The 22,440-nt window shown below is 41.8% G+C and overlaps 1 protein-coding gene across 1 annotated transcript in view; it reads right to left on the reverse strand.

Annotated features, from left to right (window-relative positions):
• Window positions 1–22,440, reverse strand: part of LOC129702708 (peripheral plasma membrane protein CASK) — a 255,618-nt gene that overhangs the window by 77,964 nt on the left and 155,214 nt on the right. Inside the window, exon 11 of the mRNA XM_055644636.1 lies at window positions 4,280–4,401. Within this exon, the coding sequence (XP_055500611.1) occupies window positions 4,280–4,401 (122 nt within the window). The remainder of the gene's footprint in view (window positions 1–4,279; window positions 4,402–22,440) is intronic.

Below are 22,440 nucleotides of genomic sequence, written 5' to 3' on the forward strand. Positions count from 1 at the left end.
CTTAAGCTCTGGAATTTCCTCTTTAAATCACTCTGATTTTAAGCCTCTCTTTAATACCAGTCTTCTTAGCGAAGCTTTGGTCAATGGCCATATAGCCTCTGAATTAAGCTCTGTCAAGTTTAATTAGATAATGGCAGTGGAAAGACATGACCAACAAAATCAATGGAAGGATGTGACCGAGGGCCAGTATCCTCTCCCAGGTCATTTTTGAGGCACTGAGGCCCTAGTATCACCCATGTGGCTCTGTTGAGTAGATCAATTCATTTACATACCCGACATAAATATCTAAAACAGTCACTATTTTTGAAATAGTCACGGGTAAAGATCATGAAGCAAATAGAGGAAGACTCAAGACTATTGTATTCAAAGTTTCCTTGACAATATGCAACCATTCTAATGACTCTTGGGAGTCCTGGACTGTGACCAAAGTGTAGAAACTAGATTCAGGATGGTTTTGAGATATTAACTCTGTGCACTGGAAGCCCACAGAAGATCTACTTAGGACAGAGGTCGGCAACCTTGTTCTGCATTGGAGCCGGGACGCATGTCTGTGATCGGATGGCGGGCCACATCTATCACGTGTACACATGGATCCCGCCCCGGATGGCAGGCATCAAATCACGTGTTCACAGAAGGTAGACAAAAATGCTGGAGAAACTCAGAGGGTGTGGCAGCCTCATGCAATCTTTGCATGTCTCACCCGCTGAGTTTCTTCAGCATTTTTGTCTACCTTCGATTTTTCCAGCATCTGCAGTTCTTTCTTAAACGTGTTCACAGAAGGTGCGCCGTGCCGGCGGCTTTGCGCAGGATGCGGTACAGCCAGAGCTCGGCCACCCGGCCGCTGCTCGGGGCACTGGGTCGCTGCTCGGGGAGCCTCAGGGCACTGGGTCGCTGCTTGGGGCGCCCGGCCGTTGTTCGGGTTGCTGCTGCTCGGGCCGCTGCTGCTCGGGGCGCCCGGCCATTGGCGGGCCGGATAATTACCGGGGGGAAAATCCACCTGCGGGCCGGATGATTTCGGGTTACGGGCCGCATTTGGCCCGGGGGCCGTAGGTTGCCGACCCCTGACTTGGGGATTTAAGTAACACACCACTTCACAAACTAGCCAGCTACTAACCTGGCCCTCGGGCACCACTTTTCCCATCTGTGGAGGAGTCAGCGGTTTCCACATAGGCCTCATTAGTCATTCCAGAACCCACTTATTAAAGAGCATGTACTGTGAATGTACTTACAACTGACTTACTGCTGAGACCAGGTTTCCAAATTAAATTTAGGTTACAGTGCCCTCCATAATGTTTGGGACAAAGACCCGTCATTTATTTATTTGCCTCTGTACTCCACAATTTGAGATTAGTAATAGAAAAAAATCACATGTGGTTAAAGTGCATATTGTCAGAAATGAATAAAGGCCATTTTTATACATTTTGGTTTCACCATGTAGAAATTACAGCTGTGTTTATACATGGTCCCATCCCCCCCCCCCCCCCCCCCCCCCCTTTTCAATGCACCATAATGTTTGGGACAATGGCTTCACGGGTGTTTGTAATTGCTCAGGTGTGTTTAATTGCCTCCTTCATGCAGGTATAAGTGAGCTCTCAGCATCTAGTCTTTCCTCCAGTGCTTCCATCACCTTTCAAAACTTTTATTGATGTTTATCAACATGAGGATCAAAATTGTGCCAATGAAAGTCAAAGAAGTCATTATGAGACTGAGAAACAAGAATAACAGTTTTACAACAGTTGTAACAGTCCATTTATGGAGATCGGTTTAAACAGCTCAGACATTTGTAAGTATTCTAGGTAAAAAGCATTAATGTGATTTTAGTATCAACAAATAAATATTCTTGAGTTACTCAGAATCAAGAAACTATGCACATCTTAATGATGTTCCAAAATCAACTGTTTGGAAAATCATTAAGAAGAACGAGTGCACTGGTGAGCTTACTAATCGCAAAGGGACTGGCAAGCCAAGAAAGACCTCCACAGCTGATGACAGAAGAATTCTCTCTATATTAAAGAATAATCCCCAGTACCTTCAGCAGCCATACATGCCCAGACCATAACACCCCCACCACCGTGTTTCATAGATGAGGTGGTATGTTTTGGATCTTGGGCAGTTTCTTCTCTCCTCCATACTTTGCTCTTGCCATCACATTGATATAAGTTAATTTTTGTCTCATCTGTCCACAAGACCTTTTTCCAGAACTGTGGTTTCTCTTTTAAGTACTTCTTGGCAAACTGTAACCTGGCCATCCTATTTTTGCGGCTAACGATTGGTTTGCATCTTGCAGTGTAGCCTCTGTATTTCTGTTCATGAAGTTTTCTGTGGACAGTGGTCATTGACAAATCCACACCTAACACCTGAAGAGTGTTTCTGATCTGTCAGACAAGTGTTTGGGGTTTTTTCTTTATTATAGAGAGAATACTTCTGTCAGCAGCTGTGGAGGTTTTCCTTGGCCTGTCAGTCCCAATGCAATTAGTAAGCTCACCATTGCTCTCTTTCTTCTTAATGATGTTCCAAACATTTGATTTTGGTAAGCCTAAGGTTTGGCTGATGCCTCTAACAGTTTTATTCTTGTTTCTCAGTCTCATAATGACTTATTTGACTTTCATTGGCACAACGTTGGTCCTCATGTTGATAAACAGCAATAAAAGTTTCCAAAGGTGATAGAAAGACTGAAGGAAAGACTGGGTGTTAGAGAGCTCTCTTATACCTGCATTAAGGAGGCAATTAAACACACATGAACAATTACAAACACTTGTGAAGCCATTTGTCCCAAACATTATGGTGCCCTGAAGTGAGGGGACGATGTATAAACACACGTGTAATTTCAGGAGGGGATCAGGGGGCATGGAGAGAAGGCAGGTACGGGATACTGAGTTGACAGGTGAAAAGGGCCGAATGGCCTACTCCTGCACCTATTTTCTATGTTTCTATAAAAATACCCTTTAATAAAATCTGACAATGTGCACTTTAAACACATGCAATTTTTTTTCTATTACAAATCTCAAATTGTGGAGTACAGAGGCAAATAAATAAATGATGGGTCTTGTTCCAAAAATTATGGATGGCACTGTACATGATCATAAAACTAAAGTTCCAAAACAATATCAGATTTCTATCTTTAATGTGCTCAAAACACGCTTTTACAGATGTTTATTTATTAATTCAATGGAGGAACACCATTTCCCCCCAGAATATTTAAGTAGCAGCCAGATTTAAGCGAATTCCAAGGCTTTTTATGGATATATTAAAAACAAGAGGGTAACGAGGATAGGACCACTCCCCTTTTATCTTTTATAGGATAAAAGAGGGAATTTATGCTTGGGGTCAGAGGATTACAGACAGCACTAAATGAATACTTTGCATCGGTGTTCACCAAGCAGAAGAACATTTGTGGACAGTGAGATCAGTGTTGGCAGTTTGAGATCAGTGAGGGCAGTTTGAAGAGCACAAAGGTGGATAAGTGTTTACGGCATGATGGATCTATCCCAGGCTATTGAGATACAAGGGAGTAGATTCTTGGGGCTTTGACAAAGATCGTTGTAAGCTCTCTAGTCTTTGGCGAAGATCCCAAAGGACTAGAGAACCGTCAATGTCTTGATTTTGTGCAAGAAGAGAAGTCGGGGTGATTGGGGACATTCAGCATGGCGTTATCCACAGCAGGTCAGGACTTACAAACTTGACTGGTTTTCTTTTTCAGAAGGTGACAAAGGTGATTGATGAGGGTAGTGGATATTGTATACATGTACTTCTGTAAGGAATTTGACAAAGTCTGTCATGGCAGACTGATCCAGAAGATTATGATACATAACAACTACAGTGACTTGGTAGTAGGATAAGGGAAATAAACTTACTAAAATGAAGGAACCAAAAGAGATTATCAAGTAACATTAATAAGAGCAAAATAACCTGGAATTTAAAAAAAGAGATTTAACATAACAAAGAGATTTCTGCTTTGGAAGAATAAAGAACAAATCTTTAATAAAGCAGGGATAATTTGAAGACATGATTGGCTTTAGGTAATTAACCCTAAAAGTTTAATTATTATATAGTTTATGCTGTGGTGGGTGGAACTTCTGATTTACAGCACAACAATTTAAATATAGAAATGTAAAACACTGCATAATAACCTTTTCCACAGGGTTGTCTTAAAGGGACTTCAATTGTTTCAAAAATGCATTCCGCATCAATTATTTTATTTAGTGAATTCAAAGCACTCCATAGATCCTTATTATAAAAAAAAGCTTCATATTTAAACAAAATGTTTAAAATAACTCACATCAAGTAGTGTGTGCAGGTGCTGGTCCTGGAAAACACTGTGTAAAAAATCCAAGTCCTTTTCGCTGCAATCTGTTAATGCATGGATTTCCTCCAAACTGTCCAGAACCTGTGAAACAGCCCCTGCAGAGACAAACAAATTGTGCTCTTGAGGTATGTGATGAGAAGGATATTGTTCACACTTCTGTTGTTCATTTCAGAGAAGATGCAAGTGAGAGAGAAATGTCCAAGCTGGTGATAGTTTGGTCTAAGAATCAAGGAATTAGTGATATGATAAAATGGTTACCAAACACTAATACATTTTAGCACTTTCCAGGCATGGTACTGGATGGCAAATTAAAACAAACTAAAAATAAATTATGTAAGGCTACATTTTGAAGGATGAAATTGATTTAGAAAAATAACATTTGCACACAGGAAAAGCGTAATGTGTATTGAAGAGATATGCAGTTTGTATGCTTTTAGAAGGTTATGTTCTGTCTTCTATCTCTTGTATTTCTTTACTGGTTATCATAAACTGGGAAATTACTGATTAGTAGATAACTTCAGTTGACTACATTCTCCATATGATCCAAAATCATTAAGTTCTAGTAGCAATATTACAAAATATGAGCAGTTGTAAAACAGAATCAGGAATAGCAGGAAACAAAAAAAAAAAAAAAACACTTTACTGGGTAGAAAGTTGAAAAACAAAAAGAGGAAATGAGCACATTTAATTACCTAAAATCTCCATCAAGGGTCGAGGCTACCTCTCCTTCCCCACATTTGAAGGCTATAACAAATTCTAGAAGTATGATTCTAAATTTAATCTCCCAAATGGCCATCCTTCAGATCTAGTTGAACCACCAAATAGATTAATAATTTCTGGGATTTAGTTGCCTACAAACTCCATCAGATCAAAAAAAAAAAAAAAAAGCCAAATACTGGGTAGAAATTTGAAAAACAAAAAGAGGAAATGAGCACATTTAATTACCTAAAATCTCCATCAAGGGTCGAGGCTACCTCTCCTTCCCCACATTTGAAGGCTATAACAAATTCTAGAAGTATGATTCTAAATTTAATCTCCCAAATGGCCATCCTTCAGATCTAGTTGAACCACCAAATAGATTAATATATTCTTGAATGCATTTCTGGGATTTAGGTTGCCTTTTCAACTCCAAAGCCATAATTCTAATAACAAACCAAGTATCAGCTGAATTCTGTGAATTCGGTCTAATCAAGGGATCAATCCAGGAATTGCAACTAATAGTTGACCTTAAATTGCCTTAAAATAACTCCATCACAGTGGAATTAAAACAAAAATGCCATATAAAAATGAAATAAAGTACCAAATTTGTTTTTAAGACATTAAGCAAAACAAAATGTAGTCAGTGCAAGACTGTGATTGATATAATTGGCCCATTTCAGACAAACTAAGGGATGTAAACGGTGAAAAATTTTCCACATGAAATTATGCATTCCCAGGTCAGATAAAGCACAGCTCTGTCCATTCTGTTCCAACAAGTTTTATTCTAAACTACTGTATTTTTGGCTATATTTTCCCCTTTCTTCATGAAGTGTTTGTCAATGACAAAATCAGGCTTTATTGACAATTTCTAACTTCCCTTAAGGTGTCAGTGAACTGCTACCTTCAGTTATGGCCACAATGCAGTTGGGAAGGGAATTTCAGCATTTAGATTAAGTGATAATGATAAAATAGCAATATATTAACAGTACGTTTATGTTTTCAAAATAATCCTTATGCATGTAAATTAGTTAGGATTAATTTAAATTTTAAATATTTCTGGTTTCTATTAAAATGTACTCTAATAATCTTTCTCATATTTTCAAACTAATTATCTCTTAAAGCTACTGGCAGGAATTGAATCAGGCTTTTACTTTATTAATACTATTGTGGCGCAGTCGGAGTTGTACGATGTATAACCACATAAATTACCTATTACCTTAGACTCACTAAAAGCTTGCTGATCACAGGTAAGAACTGACACCTTACCCTTCTTTAAACTAACTCCTGAAGCTTTTCCCGTCACTCTTCCATTTAGATCTTCAAGCATAAAGTCTCATCACTTCATTGAGTTTCTAGCTGTTCTTAAGAGACAGAATAATTTCTAATCTTTTGAGAACATCAATATTTTATGGTTTGACATGTGGCCTACCATTATTATCTACACACTCTAAAATGTCATTTTAAAAAAATCATTTCTGTGTTGGACATATCCTTATAATAAGCACAATTCATGGAAAGGTCAAAATCCAAAAGCATTCATGCCCACTTCTGCGAGTTTACAAACCACCAGCTTTCAGCAAAACAAAGCTTACTGGGCAATAGCCACACATGCATGCAATCAAGGGTCTCTTCTGCCACTATGATTTTTATAAGCTGACAAAAATAAAGATGCGCATTTTATGTAAATACAACATAATTCAGGTCTCTCAAAATATTTTACAACCAATTAATTTTGTCATGCTGTCATTGTTAAGCAAACATCTTACAGATAGCAAGATATTTCAAACATCAATGAAACACTCCCAATTGTGGCTAGATACTTTCTAAAACTTGATTATGATATAGACAAGCGCTATAGCGGTTTGATTTTTGTCACAATCTTCAAAATCTCCATATCCATCTTTAGACCTCCAATCATGCATCACAATCACCTGCTCCTGGACATATCACGAGGCTCTCTTCTGTACCCATATTCCAGTGGTGTCTCCTTTCTTACTTTACTTTCTTTACTATCACTGACTGGGAATTTTTGATGGCCATTAGGCGTCTGGGCTTGTTAAGTTCACCAAATCATAAATTTGCATACGTGTGTACGGTGCTCTCCATAATGTTTGGGACAAATCATTTATTTACTTGCCTCTGTACTCTACCATTTGAGATCTGTAATAGAAACAATCACATGTGGTTAAAGTGCACTTTGTCAGATTTTAATAAAAGCCATTTTTATACATTTTGGTTTCACCATGTAGAAATTACAGCAGTGTTTATACATAATCCCCCCCATTTCAGGGCACCATAATGTTTGGGATACAGCAATGTCATGTAAATGAAACTAGTCATGTTTAGTATTTTGTTGCATATCCATTGCATGCAATGACTGCTTGAAGTATGTGATTCATGGACATCAGCAGTTGCTCGGTGTCTTCTCTGGTGATGCTCTGCCAGGCCTGTATTGCGGCCATCTTTAGCTTATGCTTGTTTTGGGGGCTAGTCCCCTTCAGTTTTCTATTCAGCATATAAAAGAAATGCTCAATTGGGTTCAGATCAGGTGATTGACTTGGCACTCAAGACTTTTTTAGCTTTGATAAACTCCTTTGTTGCTTTAGAAGTACTGTATGTTTGGGATTATTGTCTTGCTGTAGAATGAACTTCTGGCCAATGTGTTTTGAGGCATTTGTTTGAACTTGAGCAAATAGGATGTGTCTATACACTTCAGAATTCATTATGCTACTACCATCAGCAGTTGTATCTTCAATGAAGATAAGTCAGTCAGTACCTTCAGCAGCCATACATGCCCAGACAATAACACCCCCACCACCGTGTTTCACAGGTGACGTGGTATGCTTTGGATCTCGGGCAGTTCCTTCTCTCCTCCATACTTTGGTCTTGCCCACACTCTGATATAAGTTAATCTTCAACTCATCTGTCCACAACACCTTTTTCCAGAACTGTGGTTGCTCTTTTAAGTACTTCTTGGCAAACTGTAACCTGGCCATCCTATTTTTGCGGCTAGCTAGTGTTTTGCATCTTGCAGTGTAGCCTTTGTATTTGTGTTCATAAAGTCTTCTGCGGACAGCGTCATTGACAAATCCACACCTGACTCCTGAAGAGTGTTTCTGATCTGTCGGACAGGTGTTTGGGGATTTTATATATAGAGAGAATTCATCTGGCATCAGTTGTGGAGGTCTTCCTTGGCCTGCCAGTCCCTTTGCGATTAGTAAGCTCACCAGTACTCTCTTTCTTCTTAATGATTTTCCAAACAGTTGATTTTGGTAAGGCGAAGGTTTGGCTGATGTCTCTAACAGTTTTATTCTTATTTCTCAGTCTCATAATGGTTTCTTTAACTTTCAATGGCACAACTTTGGTCCTCATGTTGATAAACAGCAATAAAAGTTTCCAAAGGTGATGGAAAGACTGACTAGGTGCTAAGAGCTCTCTTATACCTGCATTAAGGAGGCAATTAAACACACCTGAGCAATTGCAAACACCCGTGAAGCAGGCACGTGCCGTCAGGGTAGGCAAGGTAGGCACTGCCTACACTGACTAAAATTATAAAATGGTAATAATTAAACATAAATAATAAAGGCATGGGGGGAATTATGCCTATCTAAGAGATCAATCTCTTAGATAGGCATAATTCTCCGTGCCTTTCATCCGTAGCGCTTGTAACACTTGAAGGGCTGTGCAGCCCACGTGCCGTCAGCGCTGCTTCAAGCTTCAATTTCAGGGGGAGCTGAAGGCAGCTGAAATTCTGCCTTTGCAGCACTGCGCATGCGCAGCGCTGGTTTCTTGGCGGGGTTTTCAAATATGGATTGTCAATATTTTAAATGTATCTTAGGAAACAAAGAGAGAAGAATGGAGTTTGTGTACCAATAATGTTGCAAGTACATTTTGTGTATATTTTTTTAAATACCGTATTTCCCGGGATGTAGGGGTGGGGGGAGGGCTCCTTTCACAGCGTTTGGGGAGTCTGGCCTGGGGTAAAGTTGCGGGGAGGGCACGAATGTTGTGAAGGAGGAGTCGGGAGCACGCCACTAGCGACGCTGCTTGCACGGAGGCGTGCAATGCCACCGCATTGAGGCCGGGGGGAGGGAGAAGTAGCTCGGGTGGCTGTGAGCGGCCGCCACCTCAGCGCCTTCTGCCGGCCCCCCGCTCACCTCTGGCAGCTCTCCGTCTAAAAACCTCTCTCCTGCCGCTCGCTGGCCTCACTCATGTCAGGTTGAGGTTGAGGTTACTCGGCTGTGGGAATTTAAGGATTTTTGCAGGAAGCCGCTGACATGAGTGAGCAGCAGGTGAGAGGTGTTCAGACGGAGACCACTGCCAGAGGTGAGCAGGCCGGCAGAAGGCGCTGAAGTGGCGGCCTGCTGTCGGCTCCTAGCGGCCGCTCGCAGCTCCCCGAGCTGCTTCTATCCCCGGCTACAATGCGGTGGCGCCTGGAGCGCCTCAGCAGCGGTGAGTAAGTGAGTGGGTTACTGACATTATCCCCGACCCCCTCCTTCTCAACCCTCCTGCCCTCCCCGCAACTTTACCCCCGGTCAGACTCTCCACGCGCTGTGAAAAAAACTCTCCCCCCAATTAGTCCCTTGAACAAGTGTTGTCATTCAATTAGATGACAATCGATTCAACTTTTCCCTGTGCTCCCGTTTTTCCCACCATCTCTCCAACTGCCATCACCCTTCACCCCCCACGCATTCAGTAATTCAGAATAAAGGAGACTTGGAAGCCTTGTGCAAATTGAATTGTTACTGTCTTTATTTTTATTTTTTATTTTTACGGAGAGAACAATCTGCGCATGCACGGTTTAATTTTTTTTTAAAGCTGACCGACTGCCTACCCTGAGTAATCACTCACGGCACGTGCCTGGCATGAAGCCATGTGTTCCAAACATTATGGTGCCCTGAAATGGAGGGACTATGTATAAACATAGCTGTAATGTCTACATGGTAAAAACCAAAATGAATAAAAATGGCCTTTAATAAAATCTGACAATGCGCACTTTTAACCACATGTGATTTTTTTCTATTACAAATCTCAAATTGTGGAGTACAGAGGTAAATAATTAAATGACGGGTCTTTGTCCGAAACATTATGGAAGGCACGGTATTTAATCAATACATGTTTTTGTTTGCATTATGTAATCGCTCTAGCTACAAATATATTTTCCCTACTTTCATGTAGGAATAGAAATATTTTATTGTCATATGTGACATGGCACAGTGAGATACTTTGCTTGCATACACAATGTATACAAATAGCAGCCACCTACGGTGCTGACAGTTACAAACCACGCCGGCTCCGCCTTTTGTCCCCCCCCCCCCCCCCCCCCCCCCCCCCCCCACTCCAACAGTTCCCCCACGCCGAGTCCCCATTGTCCTTCCCCCCCCATTGTCCATTGTTCTCCACCCTCCTCCCTCATGGCGTTCCCATCACGTCGGGTCCTCCATTGTTCTTCCCCCTCCCTCACGGTGGTCCTCCACGCTTTCATCGACCATCGACCACGGGTGGATCGGCGAAGCACCGCCGCGAGGCTTCACTACCACTGAAGCCCCATGGTCGCGAAGCTTCACCACTTCACACTGTCCTTCTTCATAAATTGGGCTCTCACTTCACATTATCCTTCCTGGGACCCCACCAATGACAGTGAAAAGAACAGGGTTATCCACATCTAACATGATAAAAGACGAGGGGCAGTATCAATGCAGCCCCCCTCCAATTGATAGTTAGTAATGAATTGAGATACTGTCATGTCTATTCATGGTTGCGGGATGAAATCCATGGATACAAAGCACTCGTGAGGATTCCTTCAAGCCATTTTCTGTTGTGCTCTTCCTCCAGCCAACCTTCTCTTTCATTTACCAAAGGATAGAGACCGTTTGTGTGGATCTTCCAGCTTCCTGACCACCATTGCACCCCCCACCCACACTATTACAACCTATCTGAAGAAGGGTCCTGAAGTGAAACGTTGACTATCCATGTCTTCCAGAGCTGCTGCCTAACCTAGAGTGTTATTCCAACACTGTCTATTTTTGTCTGGATCCATTTGTTTTGCTCATTGCATATTCTGTTACACCCAATTTACGGTTAGGTACAAAGTACAAAATTATCCATTGTACTAATCCAGTCACTGATCCATTCTCCTACTCTAGGAAAAAACCCACCAACCTCTTCCTTTCATTACTGAGTTGCTCTATTAACCAAGCGTTATAAAATGCTCTTCAAAATAGACATTCTAGTTTTTGGTTCATTTACACAGTTTGTCTGGTAAGAACAGCTTTTACTACCGATCTCTAATCATCCTCAATATGATGCTGGTGAACCACTTAGATCTAACAATTGATGTGAAAGGGGATGCACTGCTGTTGAGTGGTTCAAATATTTAGAATGGGCAATAAAGCAGGAGCAGTGATATATTTTTTTCAAGTGTGATGAAAAGAGAAATTTAGGCAAACTTGTAAGTGAAGATATTTTCATCACCAACATATGTTGCAGATTTTGCAGGTACTATTGAAGAAGCTTTGACAAATAATACATTTTTTGTACACAGACCACATTGCAGATGTGGTAAACAGATTTAACATTTGGTGTGGAAGATATGGAACTATTTAAATTTGGCTGTATCCTAGCCTGGATAATGTTTAACTCTCAGGTGTGTAGAACGTCTCCCATCCAAATACACAAAGGTTGCTGATCTTATCAACCTGTTGCCTTATAAGATGGTAATAAAAGCATATTTAATGACTTGAGATGCCTCAGTCAGGATATCCAAGCTCTGGCTACAGTAATGCCTCAGTCCAGTGATAAAAAACCAGGACGAAAGAAACATACCCATGGTTGAACATAGGGTGGACATGGACAGATTGTCATGTTGGAAATGGTCAATCCCAAGTACTGGGATCATTTATCAACCCATTCTTGTTCCACACGTGGCGGAGTGGTGCTGTAACACCAACCTCTTGCTCAACGTCTACAAAATAAAGGAACTAATCATTGGCTTCAGACAGGGGAAGTAGGGAGGCCATGTGCCAGTTTTAATTCGTGGGTCAGCAATGGAGAGAGTTAGCAGCTTCAAATTGCTGAAAGTTAACATCTCAGATGACCTGTCCTGGGTCTAGCACATAGACGTAATCATGAAGTCGATGTGCCTGGAGCTCTACTTTCTTAGAGTTTGAAGAGATTTTGTATGCCATTGAATACTCAACAAACTTCTACAGATGTACTGTAGAAAGTAGCCTGGCTGGTTGCATCATGCCCCGATTCAGCAATTCCAACAACATGAACGCACGAGTCTGCAGAGAGTTATGAACTCAGTCCAGTCCATCACAACCACAGCCCTCCCCTCCATCAAAAACATCTACATTAGGTGCTGTCTCAAGAAGGTATTTTTCATCAAAGATTCCCTTTATCCAGGCCATGCCCTCATCTTGCAGCTACCATCAATACTGCAGAATATTACTACTATAATATCTTGTGACTGCCATCACTAACTTCCAACAACACGCCACAATACATTGTGCAAGGAATGATTCCAGCCATGAAAGAATGTTTGTCCAACATTCTCATGGTCTTTAATTTAATGCTACAAGTAATTTAATTCTACCTTGAAGTCTATGAAAAACATTATCGCCTCATCTCAACTTTGGAATTTAGTTACTTCCTTCATGTTTAGACCTAGGTACCCTGGTGAAACCAAAACCAGACTCCATTGAGCAGTTTATTGCCAAGCAAGCACCACTTGATGAGAGGGATATGCTTGATATTAAGCTTGTGATGACAAGCATTTCTGCCAATAATTGATGGTCCATATCTTCATTTGAATATCTATTTTAGAAATGCTGGATCTGGTTTGAATCTACCCAATGGAGCACCACGGTGAAGATGGAACTTGCCCTCATAAGGACTGCGAGCTGGGCCATTGCTGCAACTGGCAGATTAGCAAAGATAGGACCAAGCAAATTTATCACTCCCTTGGTTCTCCCACACTTTCAGATAGACCCAGCCTAGAACTCTCTTTCAGGACTCAGTCAGTTGCGGTACTACTGAACCAGTTTTGGTGATGAACACCGAGACAGTTCATACAGTGTATATGCCAATCCTTGTGTCACCCAGCATTTCTTTCCAGATGATGTTCAAGGTGGAGCTGTATTTACTACATTAGGTGTGGGAGCAGCAGGTGGTAATGGGCAGAAAGTTTGTTGGAATCTGACATGATAGCATAGCTTTATGGGGGCTGGATAACTCTCAGAACGTTTCTGCCCCAATGATATGCCACTAGATCACCCACTCTTCTGAATCGACCATTCATGGACGGCAATTCTGAGAGAATGGCTTAAAGATTCATTTCCATGGATCAACCTCGGGGGCAGCATGGTGGCTCAGCAGTGGAGTTGCTGTCGTACAGTGCCAGCGATCCGGGTTCGATCTTGACTACAGGTGCTGTCTGTATGTAGTTTGTATGTTTGCTCCATGACCTGTGTGGGTTTTCTCCGAGATATTAGGTTTCCTCCCACACTCCAAAGATGTACAGGTTTGTAAGTTAATTTGCTTGGTAAATGTAAAAATTGTCCCTAGTGGGTGTAGGATAGTTTTAATGTGCGGGGATCGCTGGTCAGCGCGGACCCAGTGGGCCGAGGGCCTGTTTCCGTGCTGTATCTCTAAACTAAACTAAAAACTACAAAGTGCTTGAGGAGCTCAGTAGGTCAGGAAGCATCAGTGGAAGGCATGGACAGATGATGTTTTGGGTTGGTGCCTTCCTTCAGGTCTGAGGTCCTGACTCGGAACGCCATCTGTCCATTCCCTCCACAAGTACTGCTTAACCCACTGAGTTTCTCCTGCACAGTGTTTTGCTCAATTAAATGGGACAAGTGGACCAAATATCAGGAGAACATTTTCGTAACAGCGATCATTGTAGACAACTCAGATTAGCAATGAAGAAGAGCAGGGAACTTCTGAACTGGAAGAGAGCCAACTTTAGTAGGACAAGGGGACACCAAGCCAAGGTACAGGTAAAGAACAGAAGGAAATATGGATGATCGTTTCAGATGGTAAGTGGGAAGTGCCAACATGTTGATAGGACGATATGGGGCATGTTAATTTATCACCTTGTTTAAAGACATTCTAAACAACCACAAGTACACATTGGTAGTGAGTAAAGATAAGCAGAGAATGAATTATACACATTTGTGGAGGTTTGAGTCAATTAAAGAGAGCCAGCATAGATGTGCAAAACCCAGATGATGTTTGACTAACCTAACTGATTTTTTGATGAAGCGAGGGTTGAAGAAAGGAATGCAATTACTGTTGTCTATATAGACTTTTTAAAAGTGTTTGACAAAGTTCCACATAAAAGCTCATGTGATAGGCGGTGTTAACTTGGATTAATCAATTAAATTGCAGACTCTAGAAATCTGAGATAAAAACAGTAAAATAATGTAAACACTTGGCAGATCAAACAACATCAGAGGAAAGAGAAACATATTTACTTTGTTGTGCTTCCAGTAATTTCTGTTTGTTTCATCTAATTGGCTTAAGGATTGCAAGCAACAAGTTGTAGCACAGGGTTTTGATTAGACTAGAAGATTTTAGCCTCGCAAAGAGTCAGTGCTAGGAGCATTGTATTTTTTGAATGACTGGGATAAAGGAATAGAGCAAAATGTCATAACTTCAATAATTTCAAATTTTTGAGTATGTGACACATAGTGAAGTTAATAAAAATCAATTACAGTGGAGGAAAGTGATGCAGTGAATAGAATTTAATGAGGCGACATTGACTTTATGGCACCATTCTAAAGAGTCTGCAGGAACAGAAGGGCCTGGAAATTCTGTCCTTAAATTTAAGATAGTGAGATATTGCGAAAGCAGTTGGCTAAGCTTTTGGGATCTTGGGCTTCATAACAGTAGAAAAGTAGGAAATCGCACTGAACCTTTACAGAATTCTAGTTAAGCAGCAACTAGATTATTGGGCTTAGATTTGACCACCACAGTTTAATGTGAAAGTCACTGAGACAAAGATATTTCCTAGAACAATTCCAATCACAATAGACAATAGGTGCAGAAGTAGGCCATTCGGCCCTTCGTGCCAGCACCGCCATTCAATGTGATCATGGCTGATCACTCACAATCAGTATCCCGTTCCTGCCTTCTCCCCATATCCCCCGACTCCGTTATCTTTAAGAGCTCTATCTAACTCTCTCTTGAAAGCATCCAGAGAACCAGCCTCCACCGCCTTCTGAGGCAGAGAATTCCATACTCACAACTCTCTGTGTGAAAAAGCTTTTCCTCATCTCCGTTGTAAATGGATTACCCCTTATTCTTAAATTGTGACCCATGGTTCTGGATTCCCCCAACATCGGGAACATGTTTCCTGCTTCTAGCGTGTCCAACCCTTAATAATTATATATTTCAATAAGATCCCCTCTCATCCTTTTAAACTCCAGAGTGTACAAGCCCAGCCGCTGCATTCTATCAACATATGGCAGTCCCACCACCCTGGGAATTAACCTTGTAAACCTACGCTGCACTCCCTCAATAGCAAGAATGTCCTTCCTCAAATTAGGGGACCAAAACTGCACACAAAACTCCAGGTGTGGTCCCACTAGGGCCCTATAAAAACTGCAGAAAGACTTCTTTGCTCATATACTCAACTCCTCTTGTTATGAAGACCATGCCATTAGCTTTCTTCACTGCCTGCTGTACCTGCATGCTTACTTTCAGTGACTGATGAACATGGACCCCCAGATCCCGTTGTACTTCCCCTTTTCCCAAATGGACACGATTTAGATAATAATCTGCCTTCCTGTTTTTGCCACCAAAGTGGATAACCTCACATTTATCTGCATTAAACTGCATCTGCCATGCATCTACCCACTCACCCAACCTGTCCAAGTCACCCTGCATCCTCATAGCATCCTCTTCACTGCCTTCACTGCCACCCAGCTTTATGTCATCTGCAAATTTGCTAATGTTACTTTTAATCCCTTCATCTAGATCATTAATGTATATTATAAATAGCTGCGCTCCCAGCACCGAGCCTTGCGGTACCCACGGCCGGATTTAGATGAAGAGAGGCCCTAAGCTGTTCCATTTGTGAGGCCCCCTCTGCGTTGTTTCAGCGCTGGCGGCGAGGCAGTGACCGGACAGCAATAGCGGCCAGATCTCCCACAATTCAAAGCGAGGGAGAAAGTACCCAGCGCCGACCAGTTGCCGCTGCAGTGCGCATGCACAGGGCGGTCGATGATGTGCTGGCCGTGGTTGTGCGCATGTGCAGGGGGAGGACGTGCAGGCCGCAGCAATGTGCATGTGCAAGGCGGCCTGCCGTGCCGGCGGATGAGGAGCGAGCGGAGCCTGGCGGCCTGGACACGGATAGCGGGGGTAGATGGAGAGAGAGAGAGAGAGAGAGAGAGATAGAGAGGGGGAACTGCCCAGAGTTGAACGGTAGGTGTCCTGCCTTGGCCGGAGGCCCCCCTAGACCTCGAGGCCCTAAACTTAAGCTTGTCTAGCTTATAGGTAAATCCAGCCCTGGCGGTACCCCACTCGTTACTGCCTGCCATTCTGAAAGGAACACTACTCTTTGTTTCCTGTCTGCCAACCAATTTTCTATCCATGTCAGCACTCTACCCCCAATACCATGTGCTCTAATTTTGCCCACTAATCTCCTATGTAGAACCTTATCAAATGCTCTCTGAACGTTCAGGTACACTACATCCACTGGCTCTCCCTTGTCCATTTTCCTAATTACATCCTCAAAAAATCCCAGAAGATTAGTCAAGCATGATTTTCCCTTCTTAAATCCATGATGACTCGGTCCAATCCTGCTGCTGCTATCCAAATGTGCTGCTATTTCATCTTTTATAATTGACTCCAGCATCTTCCCCACCTCCGATGTCAGGCTAACTAGTCTAGAATTCAGTTTTCTCTCTCCCGCCTTTCTTAAAAAGTGTGATACCCTCCAATCTACAGGAACTGACCCTGAATCTATAGAACATTGTAAAATGGTCACCAATGCGTCCACGATTTCTAGAGCCACCTCCTTAAATACCCTGGGATGCAGACCATCAAGCCCTGGGGATTTATCAATCTTCAGTCCCATCAGTCCACCCAACACCATTTGGTTCTTGGTTTCTTGGTCCTCCAAAATATTCCAAATGGAATTTAAACTGGAGGTGATACCTCATGGTGGTATTAACCCTCATCCATCTCCCCCCTCCCCCACCTCTCCCTGTCCCGAATCAACAGCCAATACCCCCCTCCCCCTCTCCTCCTCCCCGATGGGCCGCCCAAGTGGCCCCCAGCCTGAGCTGCGCCGACCCCTCTCCTCAGCTTTCTGCCCCCTCCTCTCCTCACCCCTGGGATCTCCTGCTTGCTCTCCTCCCTGACGTCTCCTCCTCCGCGACCCACCCCCATCCCCTCTCTCCCCCACCCCCCTTAAAAAGTTCCCCCTCTCTAACCCTACCCCCCAGCCCTCTCCATCCTCCCACTCCTCCTTCCCCTACCTCTCTGTCCCTCTTCCACCTCTCCCCTACCCCTCCCTCCCAACTCTCCTCCCCCACACCTCTCCCCCCTCCCTCCACACTCTCCCCCCTCCCTCTCCTACCCCATCTCCTTCCTTCCCTCCCTCATCCCTCACCCCTCCCCCACACCTCTCTCCCCATCCCTCTCTCCTCCCCCCTCTCCATTTCCCTCTCCTCACCCCTCACCCCTCTCCCTCTCACTGCCTGCAGTCATACACAATAATAAATAACAAAAATACAATAAACACAAATTAACACCACCACAGTGAGTTCACCAAGCACCTCCTCACTGTGATGGAGGCAAAAGTCTTAGCCTCTGTCTCTTCCCTCCTTCTTCTTCCAGGCCGAAGATGCCGCCCTCCAGTCCATTTCCTGCCTAATGTAGATTTCCTTCAGTTCCTCCATCACCCTAGATCCACTGGCCTCTAATACATCAGGGAGATTGTTTGTGTCCTCTTTAGTGAAGACGGATCCAAAGTACCTGTTCAACTCGTCTGCCATTTCCTTGTTCCCCATAATAAATTCACCTTATTCAGTCTTCAATGGTCCAATGTTGGTCTTAATATTTTCATCTTCACATACCTAAAGAAGCTTTTACTATCCTCCTTTATATTCTTGGCTAGCTTACCCTCATACCTCATCTTTTCTCCCCATATTGCCTTTTTAGTTATCTTCTGTTGCTCTTTAAAAGTTACCCAATCCTCTGGCTTCATGCTCATCTTTGCTATGTTATACTTCTCTTTTATTTTTATACTGTCCCTGACTTCCCTTGTCAGCCACGGTCGCCCCTTGCTCCCCTTGGAATCTTTCTTCCTCTTTGGAATGAACTGATCCTGCACCTTCTGTATTATTCCCTGAAATACCTGCCATTGTTGTTCCACTGTCATCCCTGCTAGGATATTTTTCCAGTCAACTTTGGCCAGCTCCTCCCTCATAGCTCCATAGTCCCCTTTGTTCAACTGTAATACCAACACCTCCGATTTACCCTTCTCCCTCTCAAATTGTAGTTTAAAACTTATCATATAATGGTCACTACTTCCTAATGGCTCCTTAACCTCGAGTTCCCTTTTCAAATCCGGTTCATTACACAACACTAAATCCAGAATTGCCTTCTCCCTGGTAGGCTCCAGTACAAGCTGCTCTAAGAATCCATTACAGAGGTACTCCACAAATTCCTTTTCTTGGGGTCCAGTAGCACCTGATTATTCCAGTCTACCTGCATGTTGAAATCTCCCATAACAACCGTAGCATTACTTTTACTACATGGCAATTTTAACTCCCGATTCAACACACTCTGTATCCAGGCTACTGTTTGGGGTCTAGTAGATAACTCCCACTCGGGTCTTTTTACCCTGACAATTCCTTCGTTTTATCCATACTGACTCTACATCACCAGACTATGTCACCCCTCCTAAGGGACTGAATCTCATTTCTCACCAACAGAGCTACCCCACCCCCTCTGCCCACCTGTCTGTCTTTTTTGATAGGACGTACACCCTTGAATATTCAGTTCCCAGCCCAGGTCCTCTTGCAGCCATGTCTCTGTAATTCCCGCAACATCATACTTGCCAATTTCTAACCGAGCCTCAAACTCATCCACTTTATTTCTTATACATCGCGCATTCATATACAACACTTTGACTTCCCCTCTCCCACCGGTCACTATTGGCCCTGACCTTACTCTCTTATCACTTCTCGAACTTTCCTTCCCATTAATTCAAGAGTCTTTTGTAACTTTTCCTGTACTCACTTCCCCTTTAACTCCATCTTTATGCTCCCAATTTGCCAATCCCTCCCCCCCCCCCCATTATGTAGTGGTGGACCTTATCAAACCCACACATGTAGCACTAGCACAAAGGGATTTTAATTACAAGAAAGTGGGAGAAACTGGGAGCAAATAAGAGCCAGGTTGTTGATATTTGCTGGTTCAGTCTGCAATACTCAGTAATAGCCCATCAATGTTGACTGATTAAAATACAAATACAAGGGAATCATTCACTTTGAATAGCTGGCTGTTAAGTATTTCTCGTGGCAAAACCCAGTCACTGAGCAAATGCTATAAGAATTAATGTTGGCAGGTGTTTGCTGATAATCGCTAAAAATTGTGCATTTTTACTTGCAAATTTGATTGCAGTGATGCTCTTTTTAATCTGTTATCTAAACTCTAGGCTATATAGACATTAACTTGTCAAAACCTAGATCACCCTAATCTTCAATTCTTTTTCCCATCATTTTTACTTTAATTTCAGTAGATAGGTTAGTAATGAGATTCTGCGAGCCCATTGATTCCCACAAGTATCTTGACTACACTTTGTCCACCCTTCTTTCAATTTCTTTTTGAATGTCATGATATAATCAACCTTCATTAATCTCTTCTCCCAGCAGTGAATTAAGATCTTAACCACCTGCACAAAGAGCATACAGTATGTCACTTTTTGTTCTTTTTCATGTTATTTTCATTTTATGTCTTCCAGTATTGAATCCCTCTACAAATGGGAGCAGTCCCTTTCTATCTACTCGGGCTAGACCGTTGCAGATAAATTAGGGATTTATTTACACTTTATTTACACTTCTAATATTGTTTAGTCATAATGTTGTCTCCCCTACATTGGGGAAACCATGTGCAGATTGGGTGACTGCTTTGCTGACCACCTCTTCAAGTGTGACCGAGATTCTACTTGCACGTCGCTTCTCCAACCCACTGCCAATTTGATCTTTGTTCTTTATCCTCCACTTTCAGTATTTCTGCTTTCAACTCTCTTTTCATCTCCCCTGGTACTCTCAGGGAATTATTACATGCTCATCCAGGTTACTGTTATTCACTAATGTCTTTCATCATGCTCCATTGCCCTTTTTATCATTGTCTCCTAACATCCACTCTATTATAGCACCTTTATACTAACTCCACCCTCTTCAACCAATTTCCTTGCCTCTTAAAAACGTTTTGTAGTCCTGCAGAAAGGTCATGAACCAGATATATTAACTGTTTTTCTCTATATATACGCAGCCTGACTCATTGAGTATATTTTGTATTACTCCAGATTTCCAGTATTCATAGTATTTTGTTTAGGTGCACAATCCCCATATCTTTTGTCCACCAAATCCTGTTTCTCTCTTATCGCTAATTAAATTAACTTCACAGACTCTCTGCACATCAATTTCAAAATATAATTCCTCATTTAAACAACTTCGAAGGCCTAGTAACCTTCTAATTCTGCCACTATCATTGCACCCAATGCAAATTAAAAAAAATAATCTAACTTTGACTTTCTAGATAGTGCTCCTTCGGTCCCTTTTAGTTATAGAACTGGAGCATTTGGCTCTTTCAAACCTATTCTCTAGAAACCTATCATGAATCCTCCTACTCTGTGACACTTTTCTGCAAGTCCACTCAAAAAATCCCTCATAGCTACCACATTAATGCTGGTATTCGTTTTATTGTAAGCCTTTAGCTATTTGTCTTAGGTATTTAATTTTTGCTTGCAAAAACACCATACACAAGCAAACCATTCTTGTTGATTGAAATGTACTAATCTGCTCTCTTCCATTTTGAAACTGTTACTTCATTGAAGACTTTTTATTTTGCCAGCTAACAGATACAGTTTTGACCTGAATTCTTTGTCCACGTCAGCAAGGAGATCAACAAAATGGATGTTTTATTTTAATGAAAATGTTTCCTGGACAAATGCTCAAAAACATTTGGAAAAAAGTTTCTTGCACCATGCAAGTAACTAACAAAATTAGTTAACAGCAGGGAAGAAAATCTATTATTCATGCTTTATCACTTACGTCTCGACACATGTGGATTCATTAAAATCACTTTCATCCCTACAAAGAAAATCCTCTGATTAGGTTGAATTTTGTACTTTTATGAACCATTTATCACATATGACACAGAGGAATTAATGGAAAACAAATGGCTCACACCAACAGATGGTTTTTACATTTTATGAATGCTCAGAAATCTAACTTCTGTTCAACTACTTAAGCCTCACTTTCCACAAATCATGTACAACATTCATTAGCATGGGTGTGCATCTAGATCAGCTGTGACTATATTATTTTAATGTTTTATATTTTATAATTTCCCAATTTTTAATGCAAGTTAGTCAACTTTGCAGTTTTATCATCAAATACTAGGAATATCCACATCAATCATCTTGGATGCAGCAAGCTTCTTTTGCAAAAGGAATGAACAAAATTGCATTGTTTGATTCTTCCCATTTTTAGGAGAAATTTTTTAAATGCATCTCAAATGCCTGTTAATACTAATAATATAAATATAATTAAACAAATCTGTCTGTTCTTATGCTACCATTTATAAAGTTTTATGGAAACAAATAAAACAGTTAAGTGTGTTATATGCCATTTTCAGTCCTGCTTAATCTCTATGTTTGAGTGTTGTCTATTAAAATAACAAGAACATCTAATTTTGATTAATCTACTGCAAAACACTGGCCATAAGAGAAATGGACCTCTGTTTATTTCAGGGAAAACCACATTTGCTACACCCACATAAAATGAATTTGTTGACATATATAACTGCCCTCTGCACCCAAGACCATTATTTTAATTGTTTCCTCTCACTCTTGTTCTTTTGCTTGTGCATCCTGTACTTACGGTTAGTCATAACATAGCTTTTGATCTCCAAACTACCCAGCATCTTCCAATCCCAACTCCAACCAATCACACAATCCTACTCGCAATGTCCTTGATTGAGCTCATTGCTCAGGTCCTCCTTGGTGGGCATACCAAGGCAGAAATCCTGATGGAATGATATTGTAACCTTAACAAAATTCCACAAGGGTAATCTTGTCAGCTTCCTTCTCATCCCCACATAATATCCTCTTTCATTCTGACAATAAATCAATAATTTCAATCATTTGCTGTTATTGTCTCTATTAAGTCCTTGCCATTAACAACCAGATT

The sequence above is a fragment of the Leucoraja erinacea genome, chromosome 13 (genome assembly GCF_028641065.1).
Source record: "Leucoraja erinacea ecotype New England chromosome 13, Leri_hhj_1, whole genome shotgun sequence".
NCBI classification, from domain to species: domain Eukaryota; kingdom Metazoa; phylum Chordata; class Chondrichthyes; order Rajiformes; family Rajidae; genus Leucoraja; species Leucoraja erinaceus.